This window comes from Enhydra lutris, unplaced genomic scaffold (assembly GCF_002288905.1).
Source record: "Enhydra lutris kenyoni isolate GAN:26980312 unplaced genomic scaffold, ASM228890v2 scaffoldscaffold12, whole genome shotgun sequence".
Classification (NCBI taxonomy): Eukaryota; Metazoa; Chordata; class Mammalia; order Carnivora; family Mustelidae; genus Enhydra; species Enhydra lutris.
Genome location: NW_019154096.1, coordinates 46,839,152 through 46,859,514, shown reverse-complemented (window position 1 = coordinate 46,859,514; position 20,363 = coordinate 46,839,152). Strand labels below are relative to the sequence as shown.

The following is a 20,363-nucleotide window of genomic DNA, read 5'->3' as shown; positions in this document are numbered from 1 at the left end:
TCCGTTCCAGCATTCCTGAGGGAATCTAGAGTTCTCATTTACTAGGAGCTGGAGAGTGCTGAGTTTCCCGTGTCAGCTGGAGAGCTGGGAGAGGGAAGGCAGACTGAGAGCAGTGTGCCTGTGTGCGTGTGTGCGTGCGCGTGTGCATGTGCACGTGTGTGTGTGCGTGTGTGCATGCACGCACGCGGGTGTCCAGAGAGCAGGGCACCCGCGCAGGGGGCCGAAGGTGAAGAGAGGGGTGGGAGCAATGGGAAATGGTGACGTGTCGGGCAGAGCAGACACAGGCTGCTGGAGCTAACGGGTACCTTCGTGGATAGTGTCCGGTCCGCCCTCTAGTCTCCCCCTTGTGCAGTCAAGCTGCCGTTACGCTGAGATTTCCCTTCTCAGGCTGTCTTGCTCAGAGATCCTGAAGACCAAAGCAAATAGCTTTAAATAACAGCCTTTGTTTTTGAATGCTTGTACATCAGACACCATGTTAAGGAGTTTACACTTGATCCACAGAATGACCCTGTGGTAGATAGGACCCGTCAGTCCTGTTGGCAGACGGGATGGAGAGCTTCCACACTCGCCAGGGTTCCCAGCCAGGATTCGATTCCTGCACCCCTCACTGCTCTGCATTTTAGCAGCTCAGGCCGAAGAAGAGGGACAAAACTGCTTTCTCTGCATGACCTACAGGCTTTCTAGGATAAGAGTCTCAGAGATTTTAGGCAAATCTGTACAAGTCAGTCTTAAAGAATTTACCAGTTATAAAGGAAGAATTTTTCCTTTGAATATCATTTGTAATTCACTGAGTTTTCCTCCTCTCTCTTTATATTGCTTTCTTAGATTCTAGCTTGGGGCTTAAGAAACATGAAAAACTACCAGATGGCTTCGATCACCTCCCCCAGCCTCATTGTGGAGTGTGGAGGGGAAAGGGTAGAATCAGTGGTGATCAAAAACCTAAAGAAGACGCCCAACTTCCCGAGTTCTGTTCTCTTCATGAAAGTGGTACAGTATTCTAATAGCACATGTGTGTTGAGTAGCTGAATTGTATTCAACATGTGGATATATAGAGATCACATTCCCCCCCCATGCCACACACATATAATTTATTTATTTCTAAACTCTGATAGCAACTAGAAAAACCCCGCCTTGGATTCAGCCTGCCAGTGACTTTTCTCCCTCAGATTCTCACACTGTAGGTAATGCTTTCTTGAAGCTTCACACATCTCCAGTGATATAGAAATATTTGTGAAGAATACTTATATCTTTCTCAAATAAACTTCCCATCTAGTCAGCTCTCAAGTACAGGCTTTTGGTCCCTGCCCTGGAGGGTGGAACACGGACCCTCAGTCCTGCCCCTGCAGGTGTACGTGGACTGAAAGCATCCAGACGGGGATTGGCTGGCTGGGCAAGGGGCAGCTGCAGAGCCCGCTTGGGGTGACGGGGCCCGTGACGTGCCCCACCTCCAGTGGAGGGCACCCACTTGGCTCCGTGGAGGTCCCCCCCTGGTTGTTAGGAAGGGACAGAGTCAGATCCGGCTCACGGCCCTCTGTCATAGATCCCACAGGGCTTTGTAGCCAGAAGAGATCACCCGGTCCTTCCACTTTGAAAGCAGTTACGTCCTTAGTGTTTCGTTTTGTTTTTTAAAGATTTTATTTATTTATTTGTCAGAGAGAGAGAGAGAGAGGGAGAGCACAAGCAGGCAAAGTGGCCGGCAGAGGCAGAGAGAGAAGCAGGCTCTCCCCTGAGCAAGGAGCCCAATGCAGGACCCAGGACCCTGAGATCATGACCTGAGCCGAAGGCAGCGGCTTAACCAACTGAGCCACCCAGGCATCCCTTGTTTTGTTTTGTTTTTTTAAGAAAAGTCTTCCTTTCTCACTGTACTATATAAAAGAGGGAAAATCAAGGCATTTCCTTAGCATGATGGAGCAGAGGTCCAGCACCTGCACATTCTGTTTCCCTCCCTAGTCATGTGATGTCACTAACACACCCTTCTCAAACTCTAGGGTCATGGGGTTTAACGCCTGCTCTTACAGATGAAGAAACTGAGGGCTAGAGAGGGGGGGCACCTTATCCAAGTCCCACAGTAAGTGTCAGGCCACACCCTTCAGGCTGCGGCCCTTGTGCTAGAGGTGACGACTGGACAGCCCTGAGCCAGCCACATGTTGCCTTTGGTCTTGCCCAGCTGGGCATGTGGCTTTCAGTCCTCATATACCCGCTTTGGAGGAAACCCAGAAGTTAACTCATTTACGTAGGGACACAGCTGGCAAGCAGGTGGCCAGAATCTGAACTTGGGTTCCTTCAACTCCAAAGTCCATGCTCTTTCCCCTACAGTGCTGCAGGTGGGGTGCGGATGGACGCTCCAAGCCAGAATCCCAAAGTGATGGCCTCAGGCCACTCCATCCAGCCGTGCCCACTGCCCCAAGTTCCGGTCTGAATCTAGTCTCAGCAGGAGTGACGAGAGCTGCTCCACCCACCCCAGCTTCTCCTCCTGTTCAAGGCCAGAGATGAAGCTTTCTCTGGAGCCCCTACCAGGCACACCCAGGACCAGCCCACGATTCCCTAATCAGACAATGTCACTGAGGCCACCGAGGCCACCAAGTTCCATGTGGAGGAACAGGAGGAATCAGGGGGAAAGGAGCTTGGAGTCTTATCTCAGTTCCTTCTAACTGTGAGCTCATTCTGACGCAACGCGAACTGCACAGTGTCCCAGAGCACAGCCAGGTCCTAATGCACTAGGCTAAGTGGATCACACGCAGCGGTGTGACCTTCTATGACTGAGGACGTGACTGGGGCCTTGAAGAGCTGAGGTCATGCAGCTCCTAGGGGCAGAGGGAGGGTTTGACCCCAGGCAGTCTGGCTCGAGGCTCATGTCCTAGGTATGACACCGCTTGCCTGTACACACATTCCTGAGCTCCTACTGTGAGTCCCCGGAGCTACATCAAACAGGCCAACAGAGTCTGGGTCAGTCCCTTTGGTAGGGTACAGATGAGTGACCCCTGGTTCTGTGACACCCCCGCCCAGTTCTTGCCCAAGGAGGAGCTGTACATGCCCCCGCTGGTGATCAAGGTCATCGACCACAGGCAGTTCGGGCGGAAGCCTGTCGTCGGCCAGTGCACCATCGATCGTCTGGACCGCTTTCGCTGTGACCCTTATGCAGGAAAGGAGGATCTCGTGCCTCAGCTGAAAGGTAAGAGGCGAGTCTATAAATACCATTTGGGGCTTCTTGTGGGTGACCTGATTTAATCTTTCCCAGCCTCCTCAAGATGAAAATGCACATGCGGATGAGCAAAGAGTTTGATTTACAGTGGGCTGTGTAACCTCCCCAAGGTAATATAGGTAGTAAGTGGCAGAGGTGGGTTTCAGTTCCCACCTTGTTTTGGGGGGAATCCAGTGCTCAGACTACTACCTTCTGAAGGAACCTGTCCCAGGCCGAACATTCGGTGTCTCTGCAGGAAATGTCAAGGGCTTCCTCAGGTTGTCCTGTATCAAGCAGAGAAGACAAACAAGGAAGTGAGGTCGCCGTCCAACGTGACAAATGTTTTGATGTGGAAATCCAGGGGTCCCCTCCTGAGCACTGAAGTGGGGGGAGGGGTTTTATAGCTTTCCACCTGTCGGCCTCGGGAATACGTCCCATGATTGTGATGTAACTGGAAAAATGTTCTTTCATGGTTACCCATGGAGGAAAACCTGACGCGTGCTGAGTTTAAATGGCTTGCCTTAGGTCACGGGATTAGTAGATGATAGAGCAGGCACAATACTTAGGTTAGGCGCCCAAGAAATAATAGCTAGTGAATAGCATTTTGTTATTGCCCATTCAGTAATGACTCGTTTGTAGCTTACTAGGTACAGGGCCCGTGTTAGGGGCTGGGGACTGGGACACAACAGGGAACAAGGTCCCAGGGGCCCTGACATCATGAGATTAGGCCCCGTGGAGAATCCAGACACACTCAGTTGAGCGCGGCTGCTTCAAGACTGAAACAGAGGTCTTCTGTTTAAGCAGTTGCAGTGCTAACCAGTTCTATTTAATCTTCTAGAAGGTTTGGAATTGATTTTACAGAGCAGATATCTGAAACTTATCTGTTACATGGGTCTGAGCAACCTATGTCCCTGATTAAGGGAAGGGGAAAAAATAAAATCCACAATCACACTTAGGCAAAACAAACAAACAAACAAACAAAAAAACCAACAAAAAAAACCTACATGAGTTTACCCAGAAATTTCCCATGCCGAGCATTTTGTGTTAAATTGATAATACCTAAAATAGCAACATTTTTTAACAACAAGGATTATTGTCACTGCAGCATTGTTGTGTTTGGGGTTACTAAATGGGAGAGAAACTGTTGTCCTAGCATTTTTCCTAGTGCTTTCATGAGACCAAGTTCTTTGATCCAAATGTGTGAAATTCTGCGATCTTCTCTGGCCTCTGAGTGTCGACCTGTTGGTGTCTATTGGTCAGGGGCTGGGTGGGTTGGGCCTCAGGCAGAGGTCTCCTGGTTAGTGACTGTATGTAATTAACGTGAAGTGTGGTCAGGGTTTCAGAGAATTCTTGGAAGAGGGAAATCCTTAAGGAGTATGGGGTGGGAGGAACATAATGTTCCCAAGACCAGAATCTATTATTTTAGATCAATCTGGTCCTTTCTTAAAACTAGAAATAGGGTTGGGACGCCTGGGTGGCTCAGTTGGTTGGACAACTGCCCTCGGCTCAGGTCATGATCCCGGAGTCCCGGGATCGAGTCCCGCATCGGGCTCCCAGCTCCATGGGGAGTCTGCTTCTCCCTCTGACCTTCTCCTCGCTCATGCTCTCTCTCACTGTCTCTCTCTCAAATAAATAAATAAAATCTTTAAAAAAAAAAAAAAACTAGAAATAGGGTAAGAATTGAGGAATGTATTTGGCTGGCTTAATGTTGAAGCCTACAGAGTAACTTTTTCCTCCTGTTCTTGAGGCTTTGTTGCTGTGAGGCTGGTAAAGCAGAGAGCTGGTAAGAAGGAACTCAAATACAGTTGTGTTCCCACTTGCCTGCCCAACTAGCTGTCACATTCTAAGTGTGTGTGTGTGTGTGTGTGTGTGTGTGTGTGTGTGTGTGTGTGTGTGTGTCAGGAGTTTGGGGGGAGACTATCTTGCAAATGCAGAGACTGCTGATAGACGCAGGGGTTCTGTGTGGGTGTAAAATGACCTCACATAGCAACTGGGGTTTCATAGATGTTCAGTAAATGTCAGTCTCCCCAGCCTCCCCAGGGTCCCCCTGATCATTTCCAGCATTCACTGAGCACCTACTCTGCTCTGGGCTCTGATACGTTAAAACACAGACTTTGGGGTCACACAGCCCTAGGTCATCTACTTCCACTTCTAAGTGTTTAACTTGAAGCATGTAACTTGCATTCCCTTAGCCTCCATTTGTTTTTTAGTCTTTGTAATGGGAATAATGGTGCATATTCTGCAGGACTTTTTTTTAAGATTTAATTTTGTTTATTTATTTATTTATCTGTTTATGAGAGAGCAGAGTGAGCGAGAACACAAATAAGGGGAGAGGGCCTAGGGAGAGGGATAAGCAGGCTCCCCTCTGGGTAGGGAGCACAATGTGGGGCTCGATCCCAGTACCCTGGGATCGTGACCTGAGCCGAAGGCAGCCACTTAACCAATTGAGCCACACTGAGGTGCCCCCATATTCTGCAGGATTATTGAGGGGTTAAATGAGATAAAGTATGAAAGAGGCTTAGTCCACTGCCTGGCACATGGTACCTACCTAAAAAATGTGTCTTTCCTCCCCTGTCTTATGTCCTACATGGGTGGGTTAAACAGAAACTTCTTTTGGCTTGACAGTTCATTCTGTCCGGGTGCTGGCCTCCTGGTGACTGACTGCCCAGTGCCATCTTCCAGAAGGGGTAGACATACCCCTCACCACACCCCTAGCCCAGGTTGAGGCTTCGATGAAAACAAACCTGGCTAGTCCGGGGCTACCCTTGAGCCCTTGCTCTAGTCCCAAAACCCAGATCCACAAATACAGTTGATCCTTGAACAACGTGGGGGGTTAGGGGCGCTGACCTTCACACAGTCAGAAATCCACGTACAGCTTTGAGTCCCCTAAAGCTTAACTTCCACTGGCTTCCTGCTGACCGGAAGCCTTAAATACCAATAACATACACAGTCCATCAACGCATATTTTGTATGTTGTATGTATTATATGCTGTATTCTTACATACAGTAAGCTAGAGAGGAGAAAACATCAAGAAAATCACAAGAAAGAGAAAATACACTTACAGTACTGTACTGCATTTAAGAAAAATCCACATATAAGTGGACCCACACAGTGTTCAAACCCGTGTTGTTCAAAGGTCAGCTGTCTTCTGTGAAATGCCTACAGCCAGGGTGATGCCTCCCCCCAGTGCACACACTGCGGGAACGGGGGTGGAGTGAGCCCTTGTGCCTGCAGACCTGACGTGGGCAACTATTCGCCCTGCTTGGCCCTTCTGTGTCTTGGGAACAGATTCCAGGAAACTGAGGCTCCTGTAGATGTAGGTTCCCCTCCCCCCCACCAGCATCCTGAAGACATGTATTGACACAATTGACACCATTCTTTTTGGAGTCCTTCCGATGTACAGGCACTGGGCTCATTGTCCAAGACGAGAGAAAAATGGGCCATATCATTCCTTAAAGATGTCTAACCCTACATCACGCTTTGGGAAAAGTGATGAGTTACCAGGTCACCTTCTCCATTCGGGTGTGGGCCTCTACTCAGGAAGTCCCCACCCATGAGGAAACTCTACCTTCCCCTGTGACTGCTGAACTTGAACTTGGACTAGAATGTTCACTCCTGTATTTTTCCAAGCATCTTAGGTGAGAAACTGTTTGCCTTGCAGCCTCCCTTCTGTCGGCCCCGCCCTGCCGGGATGTGGTCATCGAAATAGAAGACACCAAACCATTACTGGCTTCAAAGGTAGGTTTCAGAACTGACCGTTCGATAATGTCAGTTTTATTTTCCAGGTGGCAAGGTATTGGGTGAATTCAGTCAATCAACCGTTTAGTGCAATTAAAATAATAATAACCAAGCCAGTTTGTAGAGGTGGAATAAAGAATCTGAAGCTTACACTCATCAGTAGTTAAGATGACGTTGTGTAGACTGGTGTCCTCTACCCTGGTCACCCAGGAGACTTAAAACAGGACCAGGCCCTACCCTCCAAGAGGAAGAGGGCCTAGTAGACATCAGTGTATCTAAAAATCTCTCCACATGTCTCTAACGTGCTGGCAGGTCTCAGAACCATTGGTGTGGGCAGGCTGAATGATACCATGTGCTAGAAAGAGAAATTTCAGGAGACAATTTATAGTTAAGGGTTGTATACATAAGGCCCTTTATATACATTTTCACAACTGCTCTGGAACAAGGCGGTTTTAGATCCTATTCTCTAATCTGCCTCCAGTTTTCCTGCTTCCCATTGTCCAACCGAACATTCAGAACATGGAGGCATGTAGCAGAGAGTTTTTTTCCCTACATGAAGGAGAAGCATCATGGATTTTTATGATCCAATTTGCCCGGGTTATGGGGTATCGTAGATTTTTATACTCACTGTCGTTTCAAAGTGAAGAAATTGGTGGACATGCTCACTCAGGATGCTATTTTAGAACCATTCCAGCCAATTCTACAAGAAGGAAAGGGGAAAAAAATGTAAAAAAGGTCTCAGTCCAGAAAAAAGAAAACATCAAATATCTCCCTGTTTGTGTTGGCATTTAAGATAGACTTTGACAGCATGTTTTAATGTGCAAACTGGCCAAAAAATGCACATGATTGCGCTTTAATATGTTACGTCCATAAACAGTGCCTTTTTAAAAAATTCACTTCCTTCCCACTTCATTAAGCTCACTAACAACTGGACCATATTAAATGTGGTCCCCACAGCCAGCGCTACGGAGCTGTGTATCTGATGCTGTTCCCTGGGAATCCTCCACAGTCGCAAATGACAACACCAAATTTGCACAAAGACCACGTTCACTTTGTAAGCGACCTCACGTATTCCCAACAAAACAGTAGTGGCCCAGGGAGAAGTTAAGGGTTGTATACATAAGGCCCTTTATATACATTTTCACAACTGCTCTGGAAAAAGGCGGTTTTAGATCCTATTCTATAATCTGCCTCCAGTTTTCCTGTTTCCCATTGTCCAACACTTGTTATTCATGCCTGCTGTGTCCTCAGTAGCCCCGCGTAGTGGGGGTCAAGAAGAGTAAGGCCGATCTATGCCAGTATTCTCACTCATTTCTTAATAAGAGTTAACAGATGACTGGGTTAGCAACAATACATTGTGAAAGTTTCCTTTACATCATGGCATCTGAGTTGCCGTCTCACAGGATCGGGGGTGGGAGTGGAAGGTAGCGTTGGGCAGTGTTAGGTAGGTAAGTATTTGGAACACCATCGTTCAGGCAGGAGTCCCCCTTTATCTGCAGTTTCGCTTCCCGTGACTTCCGTGACCCACGGTCAGTGGCAGGCCCGGCGGTCTGGAAGCCGATGGTCCTCCTGTCAGATCACCAGAAGGTCAGTCGTAGCCTAACACCACGTCACAGTGCCTACATCATCCACCTCCTATCCTCTCACCACGTAGCATTTTATCATCTCCCATCCTCACGAGAAGGGTGAGTTCAGCACAAGAAGCTGTTCTGAGAGAGACCCCACATCCACATAAGTCACTACCGTGTCCTGTTACAATTGTTCTGTTTTATTACTAGTTATTACTGGTCTCTTACTGTGCCCAGTTTGTAAATTAAACTTGACCGTAGATATGTGTGTCTCGGACAGAACATGTGTATCTGCGGTTCGGTACTACCCGCCGTTTCAGGCACCTGCGGAAGGTCTTGGAATGTACGTCCTGCAGATAAGGGGGGACGACCACCCTGTAAATGGCTTTAATCGGCTTGCTCTGCTAACATCTCGCTGACGTACTCTGTGTCCGTAAGAAAGACTGGTTGGAATCGGCCCTAGAAATCGGATTCCGCCTGTTTGCCAGGGAGACAGTACGCACGGATGCAGCGTCAGACGAGGCCGGGCGAGCTTCGGAAGCGCCCGTAACAAGCTGTTGCTGCTGCTTCCCTCGTGCCCCTGACATGTGCTTACGTCTGCCGCCCCTGGCCCAGGCCGGGGAGATGGAGAGGGCAGGTCAGAACCCACAGTGCTGTTGACGCGAGTGGAGGCGAGGGCTTCGGGGGACAGTCTCGTTCGCGCTCACAGAAACGCACACCGTTACCCTGTGAGCACCTGGGGAGTTGTTAAGTTGGGCTCAGCACGACCACAAGAGAAGTGAGAAATAAGTACTTGGGGCAAGCTGAGAAGTGCTTGCTGGGTAGCGCGGTCGTTCCTATGTGGCCGTTTCAACAGTTACCTTCCAATTCCAGTGCTTAAGCAGTATGTCTACAGCACTCGGCAAAATGGCTTCTCCAAGGACAGTGCATGTATGTATGCATGAGAAGGAAATGCATGAAGCTGCTTGGGACCGCGGGGACCTCGGGCTACACGCTGGACTTCTCCTTTCAGCCTCCTTCTGATACTAGATTTTGGAGTGAAAGGCGATCTTTAAACAAATGTGACTGTTGTAAGCCCAAGGGAGACTCTTGCCACGCAGAGAGCATAAAGCAAGTTACTCCGGTTAACTTTTCTGCATGAACTAATGAGTAGACAGGTGTGAATAGATTCTCCCGTGTAAATCCTCATGTTTAAAATCAGGCATTTGTTTTGAGTTGCGCTTTTTAACTCACAAGCTCTTCTTTTCTTCGAAATGATTTCAAATCACTGAAAATAGATGTGAATACATGCACTTTAAAAATCTTTTTTAAAAATTCAGGAACCGTTTGGAATGTGAATGCCCTTTTGATGTAAAATGCCTCTCTCCAAAATCTCCATTTGACTGTGATTTAACCCTTAATCCTGCTTTGGGACGAATCTAATCTAAGGAATCGTGGCATCTGTTGGTCTCTCTGCCTCTCTTGGCAATTCTGTGTGCTGGAGAAATGTCCATCAGAAACCAGTGAGGCTGCTTACAGAGGAAGCCTGTGGCCCCCTCATACAACAGCTGTAGGGAGTGCCTGTAGTGAGCTGTTCTCTCCTCACACGAGACATGAACTCAAAGTTAGAATTTCAGTAAGGGTTCTAGCTAGCAGTCCCTCAGACTGAGGTGAATTTGGGTGATGTACCAGCAGGCTCCAAGCAAAAACTCAGGCTCCACGTCCTAGCTCACCGCTCGCTCATCTCTCGGATGTGCCCTGAGATCAGGGATGGATTCTCCTCACAGAAGCTCAAACAGAAGCATTTGACCGTGAGAGACTTGACATCTTAGAACAGTTATGGCGGATGGATCTGTATTTGGTGCAGGCATGGAGAGAAAACAAGGAAAGGTTCCTACGTGATGAAATTGCAGCCATGCTGGACACGAACATCCCATAACAAGAGTCTGTGAAGGGATAAGAATTAGGCCCAGCTGAGGAATACTGTAGGAGCTAAATGAAATGGAAAGTTCGGGGCAGGGCGATGAGCAGCTGGACTACCAGGCGCCCAACCCCCCCAACCCTCCCGTCTTGTGACCGCTGTGCTGGCAGTGAGATTAGCTGACTCTCGAAACCATGGAATGTGGGTGGCTACCTCCAGCCTTTTCATTTTAATACTATTCATAACTCATTTGCACATTTTCAGAGAAAAAACCAATAAGGTGTGTTTAATTATGAGCTCATCTTAGATATTCTAAATAATCCATCAAAAATGTTGATAATACAAAACATGCGTGAAAACTAATTTCTCCTTCTCTCTTTCTCTTCAAACCTAATGTTCGTGGGGTCTCCATGTCCGTGTGACCTTCTATGGTTTGCCCTCTTCCTGTGAATCACGTGAGAAACAGCTGACAGAAAAGGTAACTGTTTTACACGTTTTGCTAGATTTAAGATTCATTTTAGATTTTCTGTCTGTAGCTGATATGTAAAGAAACTTATTTTAAATCCAGCGTTGGGTTACTGACTATAAAGGGGAAAGAATTTTGTGTGTGTGTGTGTGTGTGTGTGTGTGTGTACATGCATACGGCACACAGATAAGAAATAGCTTTTCTTGAGTGTTCCTTCTCCCCCTCGCCCCCACCCAGACTGAGTAAGCAATGAGTGGGTCTGATGAGGCTCTATTCTTGTCAGAAATTTGAGTGGAATTTTTGGCAGCATTTTATAAACTACAGGCTTCTACAGTTCAAAAATGTTTTACAAGTGACTCTGATATGCTGTCCCCTCTGTACAACCAAGAACCACCCAGCGAAACCAGAGGTTCTGAACACTGGCTGTGTGTTGGAATCGCCTGACAAATTTTTGAAGGCATATTGGATGCCCAGGACTCACCCAGGGATGGGTTAGGAGCCACTGGTCTAAAGGACCCAGAATACCTAATTTTATTTCATATTTTATCATTTTTAAATATATTTTTTAAGATTTACTGATTTGAGAGAGAGCATGGGGGGGCAGAGAGAGAGAGAGGGAAACAAGCAGACACACCATTGAGTGGGGAGCAGGACGCGGGGCTCGATCCCAGGACCCTAACACCATGACCTGAGCCGAAACCAAGAGTCAGAGGTTTAAACAACTGAACCACCCAGGTGCCCCACATTTTATCATTTTTTAAAGCTCTTTCTCCTGATAATCTTATCTGATTCCCAAAACAACTCTCTGGAGTAGATGGAGGCAGGCAGTGTTATTACCCTACTCAGTGGATGAAGAAATTGAGACTCAGAGCTATCGGACAACTCGCCCAAGCCGGTATGGCTTGTACCATGAGGGTATGGCTTATATTGTAAAGGATGGGACTTGAATTAGAACCAGTTTTTCCACGGCTCAGCTTAGCTTTGTTTTATAATGCACCGCTGGCTAAAAAGAAACGAAATAGTAGAAAACATATGGGAGTTTTGTTTGTATATTTAATACAAGTCAACAGGATGAAAAACTAAAATCAGACTAATGAGTAGGTTGTATCTGTAGTATGTAAGCAAAAACATCTAGGATCTCTGTGGGCATTAGAGCCAAACACATTTCACTGGCCGCCGACAATGGTCATTTCCCCTGCAGCTTCTGGGTGGAAGAGTCCCGAATCCTAAATCCATGGTACATGTCAGTAAAAGTCCTATACTGTCCTCTGTGTCAGGTTCAGAAGTACTGATTTCTCTTAACCTATTACATATGGGTTTTCCTTGATTGCAAATCCATGTCAGCACTAAAGATTTTTCCATTTAAATGTGTCTTTCATTAGGAGGAAGAAATCGTTGACTGGTGGAGTAAATTTTATGCTTCCACAGGGGAACATGAAAAATGTGGACAATATATTCAGAAAGGCTATTCCAAACTCAAGGTACCTGGGCCTGTACTGCTGTGGGTGAGGGATTGGCATCCATGAAAACTGACCAAAAGGTCCAGTGGAGGGACTGATGGGGAAGGGCCAGGAGCCCCTCTTGCGATGGGCTATGGCTTTGCCAGGAGCCTGAGGACAGCTATTGATTTGTGGTTATGTGACTGCCACTTTGGGGCTGGGGGCAACTGATAGAGGGCTGGGAATCGACACCACTGATGAGGCCAACAATGATCCAATTCGACCCAGGGAATCCTAGAAGTCATGCTCTTGCAGAACAGCATGAAATGCCAACATGCTTTATTCGGTCCACCAATCAGGGATCCATTTCACTAGCTAAAAAGTTGATTCTGTTACATGGGTGTAATGTTCCATCACAACCGTGGGTGCATGTGTCCAGGAGGAAGGCGAATTGTTGAGCTAGGCAGACCTGGCTACCTATGATCTCCTGGGTTAGTGTTTGGCGTTTCCAATTCCTCATTCCGGTTTTTAATCTGTAATTTGCTTAACTAGAAGCAAATGCTAACGTTTTCAGAATACTGCTAGGGAGAAAAGATCTTTAAAATGAGAAATATCTAGCCATTAAAATGATTTTCCCCATCAAAGTAGAAAAACCCCACATGGTTCCATGTTGTCATCATAACATCTCAGTGCAGCTTAAGAAACACCAGCACGTAAAGAACCACTAATTTAGAAAAATGATCAAACTGGTCGAGTAGATGAATCCGAAATCCACCCTCGCTCCCTCCTGCCTTCCTTCCCTCCTTCCCATTCTTGTTCTTCCTCTTCTTCTGGTTTTTTATGGAGGTAAAATTTATGTACAATAAACGACTCCATTCCGTGGGTTGTGATAATGGTATACACCTGTATGAACCACCCCCCGAAACAAGGCAGAGAACACTTCCGTCGCCACAGAGAACTCCTGGGCACCCCCTTCCAGCCAATCATCCACCACTTCCCATCCCTCTGCGAGGCCGCTGATCTGCTTTTCTCACCATGGATTGCTTTCGCCTATTTTTATACTCCGTAGAAATGGGCTCATGCTGTGTGGCTTTTTGTGTGTGTTTGGCTTTTCTAGCCCAACCCTGTCCTTCTGAGATCCATCCCTCCGTCCTGTGCACCAGCCGCTTGTCACTCCTTACTGCCGAGCGCTGGTTCACTGTGTGGGTACGCCGCCCTGTGGGTCCCCGTTCTCCTGACAGGGAAGCCGCTTCAGGCCTCCTCCTGCCATGTGGACACGTTTCCATTTTTCCGGGTCAGTCCTTAGGGATGCGGTCTCTGCATCATGGAAGAGCTGGCTGCTGAACTCGAGAAGAAAGTGCCAGATGTCTTCCCCAAGTGGTTGTAGCATTCTGCCCTCCTGCCGGCCACGAGAGCGTCCCGGCGGCCCCAGCCACCTGCCCAGGCCCACTTGGTACTGTTGGGCTTTTCGATTCTCGACGCCACCTGTATTCTAGTGAGAAGTTAAGACTCTGTGGACGTTTTTTCAGGTATACGACTGTGAACTAGAGGATGTAACAGAATTTGAGGGCCTGACAGACTTCTCGGATACTTTCAAGCTGTACCGAGGCAAATCAGATGAAAATGAAGACCCTTCTGTGGTAGGAGAGTTTAAGGTGAGTAAAATATGGGGTTTTGTGCTGTTTCAAATCCACCTTTGGTTTCTTTATAGAACTAGGATAAAGGATGACCAGCCTCTGGGGTAGGGACATGTCCTCTGACGTCTGAAGGAAGCTGGAAGCTGATGACAAGGAAAAGGGCCACAGGACCCTGGGATAGAACTCTCCAGGCCATTCTCCGTACCTTCCTTTCACCCCGCCCACACCTGGGAAGCCTGGGTCTTTTAGATTCGACATCCCCGAGCCCTTGTCTCCCCATCCTCTTCCCACTGCCTCCTCCCAGGCTTTCTGCGGGCGCCCTGCCACAGCTTCCCATCTGATGGTCCTCGCCACCTTTCCTCCCGCTCCAGTCCATGCCCCACGCAGCCCAATGTGACTGTGTTTCTAGACTACCGAAAGATGTTAGGCTTCCATGGCTCAAGTCTCAACTCCTTCCTCAGACAGAGCTGGCCTTTCCCAAGCCACTTGGCTCCCTGGCCGCCCCGCCCTGCCACTCAGGACGTCTCCCCAGCCCCGGGCACACCTGTCCTCTCAGCTGGGAGCCTTGGGACAGGCCCTTCCTCTTTGTGGTCTGACAAACTCCTACTCCCCCCTTTCGCAGCCAGCTCAGGTGTCACCTTCTTTGTGAAGTGTCCCCTAGTCGCTTCCGGTGGAGTGACTCACTGCTGCCGTGGGCTCCCACAGGTCTGGCGTCAGTCACCATTAAAGCACCTTTCACAGGGCAGGTATTGGCTTTTGTGACTGTCCCTCCCTCCGACTGCAAGGGGCAAGTCCCAGGCGGCTATGCTGCTACTTCTAATCCTTCCCAAGAGCAGACGTTGCTAATCCATCTGAACATTCTACCCTACCCGCCCCCCATCCATGTCCCTGTCCCCATATTTGTCCCTGCGGCGTCCCAGCAAGCAATCCAAGAAGGCCTGAGAGGCGAGCCTATTTCACATTCCTGTGCCAGGCTGGGTTTCCTGAGTTCACGTTTGGGTCCCCAGAACCTGGCACAGAGCATAGTAAGTGCTCATTTCCCACTGCTTTGCGGAACGAGTGGAACTGGAACCAAGACCCACAGGGTCTGGATCCAACTGGACTGCTCTCTCTTGTGCTTAAGAGCAGGCTTCACGGTCAGGGTTCTGGCCTGGCAAGCTGGCCTGCAGCTCACTCATTCCAAAAACCTTTCTTGCACCCCGGTGACCTATCCAGCCCTATGCTGGGTTTTAGGGTGATGAACAAGACATAGTTCTACCCTCAGGAAGCTCCCGGGCTTGAATGTAGACAATAAATAGACAAGTACAGGGCGGGGGTCAGGGCTGCAGCAGGGGTGAGTGCTGGTTGGAAGAGCCAGTGTAGGAGACAGTCCGGGAGATTTCCTGGAAGAGGTGATACTTTTTAACCCTCTGAGCCACCCACGCGCCCCAAGGTGATACTTTTTAGATAAGACCTGAGGGATGAACAGGAGCTTGCCTGGGGGCTGGAGGGCTTACAGGGGTGACGCCAGAAAAGGGAAATCATCCTTTGTACTTGACTGGGTTTAAAAAATAATCACTTTTATTCCTATCTTCAAAGTATATGCAGTTTCCCACCACACTGACCCATCTCTTGCCTAGATGTGCTCCTGGTCTCCCTGCTTGGCCCTGCCCTTCTCTCCTGTGATCAGTTCGATACTTTATCATCATTTTACATTCCCCGCTGGAATGAGGCAAAGTGTAATCGGCATCGTTTCTTTCCGAAAAGGCAGCGCTCGCCACCAACCCCAGGGGCTGGCCCAGAGCGTGCGCAGTGTGGAGGGCAAGAGCCCTCTGCCCAGGCCGCCACAGCCCTTGGGAGGACATCTGTGTGTCTCTTTCTTCGGGCCCTTGTGAGGACATCTTTGTGTCTCTTTCTTAGGGCTCCTTCAGAATCTACCCCCTCTCGGATGACCCCAGCGTGCCGGCCCCTCCCAGGCAGTTTCGGGAATTACCTGACAGCGTCCCACAGGAATGCACGGTTAGGATTTACATTGTTCGAGGCTTACAACTCCAGCCCCAGGACAACAATGGTCTGGTAAGAGTTTGGGTGTGGGGCCTTCTCCCGTAGCAAGATAATTACAGTCATCAGCCACAATAATTGTCATGTTCTTTCTTTTGGGGCGTCTGTTATCTCACTAGGGGGAAGGATACTCTATCCAAACAAGGTATTGAGGAGGATTGTCCCAGCGGGGATTTATCCGAGAGCTTGAAGGGGCTTTGGATCCTCTGGTTCATGCTTCTCATTTTACAGATGCGACCTGGAGGAGATTTGCTGGGTGGCTCCCCGCTGCCACCGCCTCTTCACCCCACACCGCTTCTCTGCAGGCGGCTGGCTGTGTGCCGCCCCAAGGGGCACGTCCTCATACCTCGGCCGTGTGCCCCAGCCACCAGCTTTCCCTCAGGGTGGGAGGGGTGTGGAGGCTCCCCTGAGTCAGCCCCAGAAACTGCCTTGAACCTACACCCCTTGGTGACACAGCTTACCTTCTGTTTTGTCCCTGCAGTGTGACCCATATATAAAAATAACACTGGGCAAAAAGGTAATCGAAGATCGAGACCACTACATCCCCAACACCCTCAACCCGGTTTTCGGCAGGTAACGAACATTTCTAAACGTTTTCCTGTCGTTCATTTTTCATGGCTTATGTGGTAAGGATGTGACCTGGGCCGAGCTCTGTTCTAGCGCCTGAAACTGTGACTACAAACTAGACGAACCTTCTGGGCAGCAGAGCAGGTGGTAAATGTGTGAGCACAGACGTGCAAGTGAGAAGTGCCAGGAAGACAGTAAAGCCGAGTCGTGAGCTGGGCTGCTCTGAGCCCAGGAGGCTGAGGGGGCAAGGGGCCCGGGAGTGGGCAGCCCAAGGTCCAGAAGTCCAATAAGTTTGTGAGTTCTAGACAAGGAGGACAGGCAGCATGACTTACTTGTAGCAACGTGCTGGTTCTCCCTCCCTGAATCCAGACCGGGCTCTGTCCTCTGGGACATTTTGATCCAGTGAATGGATTAATGAGCTCCGCTAGCAGAACTGAGGAGGGGGCAGAAAGTCATGGGGTCAGAATGCCCCTCTGTCTCCTGTTCCTGAAAACTCTTGAAAAAGCTCTGGTTTCTTCATCTTGAGACTTGTTTCTGGGCTGTGACACTGATCTTCTCCAGGGAAGGAGCCCCTTCTCCAGGGGGTGGCAAAGCCACAGCACCTCTAAAGGGGACCCATATTTTTCAGCTGTCAGCTGCATCCACATTTAACAGCAGCTCATATTTGCCGAGCTTTCCCTGGGTGCATGCCCTCTGCTGAGCCACTGATATGAAACCTCTCAGAAGTGTCACAACTCTGAGGTGCTCTTGTTCATCCCCGATTGACAACAGAAGAAACTGAGGCACAGAGTGAACCAATGCCGCGTGTGTTTGGCTGGTAAAAGGCAGAGTTGGGATTCGAACCCAGGCCATCTGACCACGGTGGCCGTGTGGTATCCACACTAGGGCTCTGTGGCTGCCACCATCTCATTTTCCCATCCGTTTGCAGCCTCGCCGCAGGGCAGGGCCAAGGCCAGCAGCCCCCATCACAGGGGAGGGGAGCACGTGCCAGCGCTCTGTTGACAGAGCTGGTATGTGCTAGAGCCAAGGCCAAGGCAGAAGTTCCTGACCAAGCCCCAGGCTTTTCGAACACCCTCGGTAATGCTTCATGTTCATAGCAAAGCCACCAAATCACATGGCAAAGCCGTCACATTCCTATTCATGGCAAAACCTTCACATGAAGCCATCACAATGTTTCATATTCATGGCAAAGCCATTCCATAAATGTTCATGGTACAAAATATTAGTGAAAACAGTGTTATTTTCCCAGAACCTTGCCAAGTGGGAGAATACTTTGTTCTTGTTTGATGTGTGGCCTCTATTTTCATTTCTGGCTTATCTTGCCCATCCTCTCCTTTTCTACTCATGTTCGTTGGTTTCTGTCCTTATGCTTTCTCTTCTGTGTGCATGTGTGTGTGTGCGCGCGCACATGAACACACACACACGAAGTCTTTGTCACTCAGGGCCTCTCAGGTTCACACATGCTATTCTCCCTCACACACAGTCACACCCTGTGACACGCACACACACGGCCTCACGCTCCCTCAGCTCCTGGGCACACTCAGTACTAACCTGTACACACACACACACACACACACACACACACACACACACACACCTCTGCTGCACACCCCAAAGCTGCATGCCGGGGCCAGGGAATGGAAGTAATCCTCTGGCACGGCAATATGATCATTTTCCTTTTCTTCCGCTGATCCAGCCCTGAGGTCTAGACAGGAAAAGGCACGCAGGGCAGGAAGGAGGGCTCCATGTGAGGGAGGCAGGGAAGCAGGGAAAAGCCAGCTTTTACGGGAGAAAGGCAGCCCTGTCTGAATTACACGTCTCAGAGGAGCCAGGCACAGGCTTAATTAAGTGGCAGGAAGTCTTGCAAGGAGGCACCCAGGGAGGAAGTGATGCTGTCAGGCTCTGCGCAGCCAGCCCGTGCCTGCTGTATAGGCAGATTCGCCTTCCCAGAGGCGATGCTGGCTCTGTAGCCCCTTGGACAGCTCTTGGTCATTGGCCCCAATCTTACGGGGGTGACTTTCTTCTCAGCAGAGACCCTCAGGGATTCTGAGGAATTCAGAAAGAAGCAATCTTTCCTACATGCTCAGCCGTTGTTCAGCATGTTCCCACCCCACCATAGTGACATCCAGATCGAGTTCAGCAGAATATATGTCTTCTATAGAATGTTAATTGGTGTTTCAGGAAAAGAAGTACTCCTTCATCAAACTGGGACACCTGGGTTAAAAAAGATAACTGCAGGACTTCTCAGAGACTTTAGTTTGACTGGAGGCACTCCAAAAGAACTGGTTTTCAACCATATTTGATGAAAGAATTCTTTTTCTCGAGGGACACATGTTTTATCTCCCTTGGAATCCAGTTCTAAAAATGTGATCTTATGGGGCACGTGTGGATTCAGGGCTTCATGTGTGGTCACGATTCATGTGCCTTTTCTCATGTGGCTGCCTGCCTCCTGCAGGCCCCTGCCTGGCTACAGCCATCTAGAGAAGGCGCTGAGATTTATCCAGGTGACATCCTGGAAGCCTTCCTCCCGGCCCGCAATGGCACACACCCTTCTGTTCAAATGGATTAACATTCCTGGCTTTGGGGGCAGGAACCAGTCCACACACCCCTGTGCAAGGAGAAGGGAGAGGCCTCTGACAGCTTTCCTACAACCAAATTTATTGAGCACATACTGTAGGCCCCATACCTATGTGGATGGTGCAAATATAGAACCAAACCTCACCCATCCAGAGCTTGGGCCATTCCTGTTTATCATCCTTTCAGAACCTACAGCAGGCTGCACACCTGCCCCCGGGAGGGCTCTATATCTTTATCTCAGATGCATTTGCATTTTAGTATGGAATCTACATAAAAGCATATGGTGGACCAGAGGGCCTGAGTGGAGGCACTGCCTTCTTGGCACCTTGCCCTTCACACCTTATTGGTGCAGACCCCTCACCACCTCCCCCCCCACCCTGGTGCTCTTGCAGGGGTCAGGGATGTTCTTGGGGTGGTGGTCTCTCTTGGGGCAGAGGGATAGCAGGGGCACTGAGAGGGTGCCGTAAATCAGGGGGCTGTGTCTCACCGATCTCCCCACTGGGCAGCGATGCCTGGGTGCCCCAGTTAATAGGCATGTGATGATAATATTAGTGATACTCTAGTGAGTAACTAATATTATCATAGCGACTGGGCTTTCCGTGTTGCAGCCATGCCAGAGGCTTTCTAAACGGTCCTCCCCCCAACCCTTACACCAACACGGGAGGGTAGGTATCCTGTCACTATTTTACAGACGAGAAAACCAGACACAGGGAGGTAACCTAACTGACCTGTGGTCCCACAGCTAGTAAGCAGCACAGTTGGGATTCAAACATAGGTATTTAGAGCCATGCTCTTCCCCAGTGCCGTCGGCCACTGCCCCCATCTGGCTGTCCCAGTCACCACAGTTCTCCTCCAGCAGCCGCAGCCGCCACCTGGGTATTTTGGAGAGGCCTGCATAGAATTGTGGAGATGCTAACTTTGCATTTGTTTATTTAGAATGTACGAACTGTGCTGCTACTTACCTCAAGAAAAAGATCTGAAAATCTCTGTCTATGATTATGACACCTTTACCCGTGACGAAAAGGTGGGAGAAACCATCATTGATCTGGAAAACCGATTCCTCTCCCGGTTTGGGTCCCACTGCGGCATACCTGAGCAGTACTGTGTGTAAGTTGCCTGGGCCACAAATGTAGACCGTTTGCTCCATCGACATCAGTACGTGGGGAAGCCTTGGTTCTCTACGCAGTGCCTGTCTTCACTGAGCCACTGCTCCTCTGAGTGTTTTAACGGGATGATCTGCGGGAGAACA

At 49.2% G+C, this 20,363-nt stretch overlaps 1 protein-coding gene across 2 annotated transcripts in view; it reads left to right on the top strand.

The window, feature by feature from the left end:
• LOC111145054 (myoferlin) overlaps positions 1 to 20,363 on the top strand; it is a 166,002-nt gene that overhangs the window by 130,250 nt on the left and 15,389 nt on the right. For both annotated transcript variants that reach the window (XM_022499667.1, XM_022499666.1), the window contains 9 exons: positions 826 to 987; positions 3,007 to 3,172; positions 6,844 to 6,920; positions 10,855 to 10,866; positions 12,237 to 12,335; positions 13,823 to 13,948; positions 15,830 to 15,985; positions 16,452 to 16,543; positions 20,051 to 20,221. In XM_022499667.1, the coding sequence (XP_022355375.1) occupies positions 826 to 987; positions 3,007 to 3,172; positions 6,844 to 6,920; positions 10,855 to 10,866; positions 12,237 to 12,335; positions 13,823 to 13,948; positions 15,830 to 15,985; positions 16,452 to 16,543; positions 20,051 to 20,221 (1,061 nt within the window). The remainder of the gene's footprint in view (positions 1 to 825; positions 988 to 3,006; positions 3,173 to 6,843; positions 6,921 to 10,854; positions 10,867 to 12,236; positions 12,336 to 13,822; positions 13,949 to 15,829; positions 15,986 to 16,451; positions 16,544 to 20,050; positions 20,222 to 20,363) is intronic.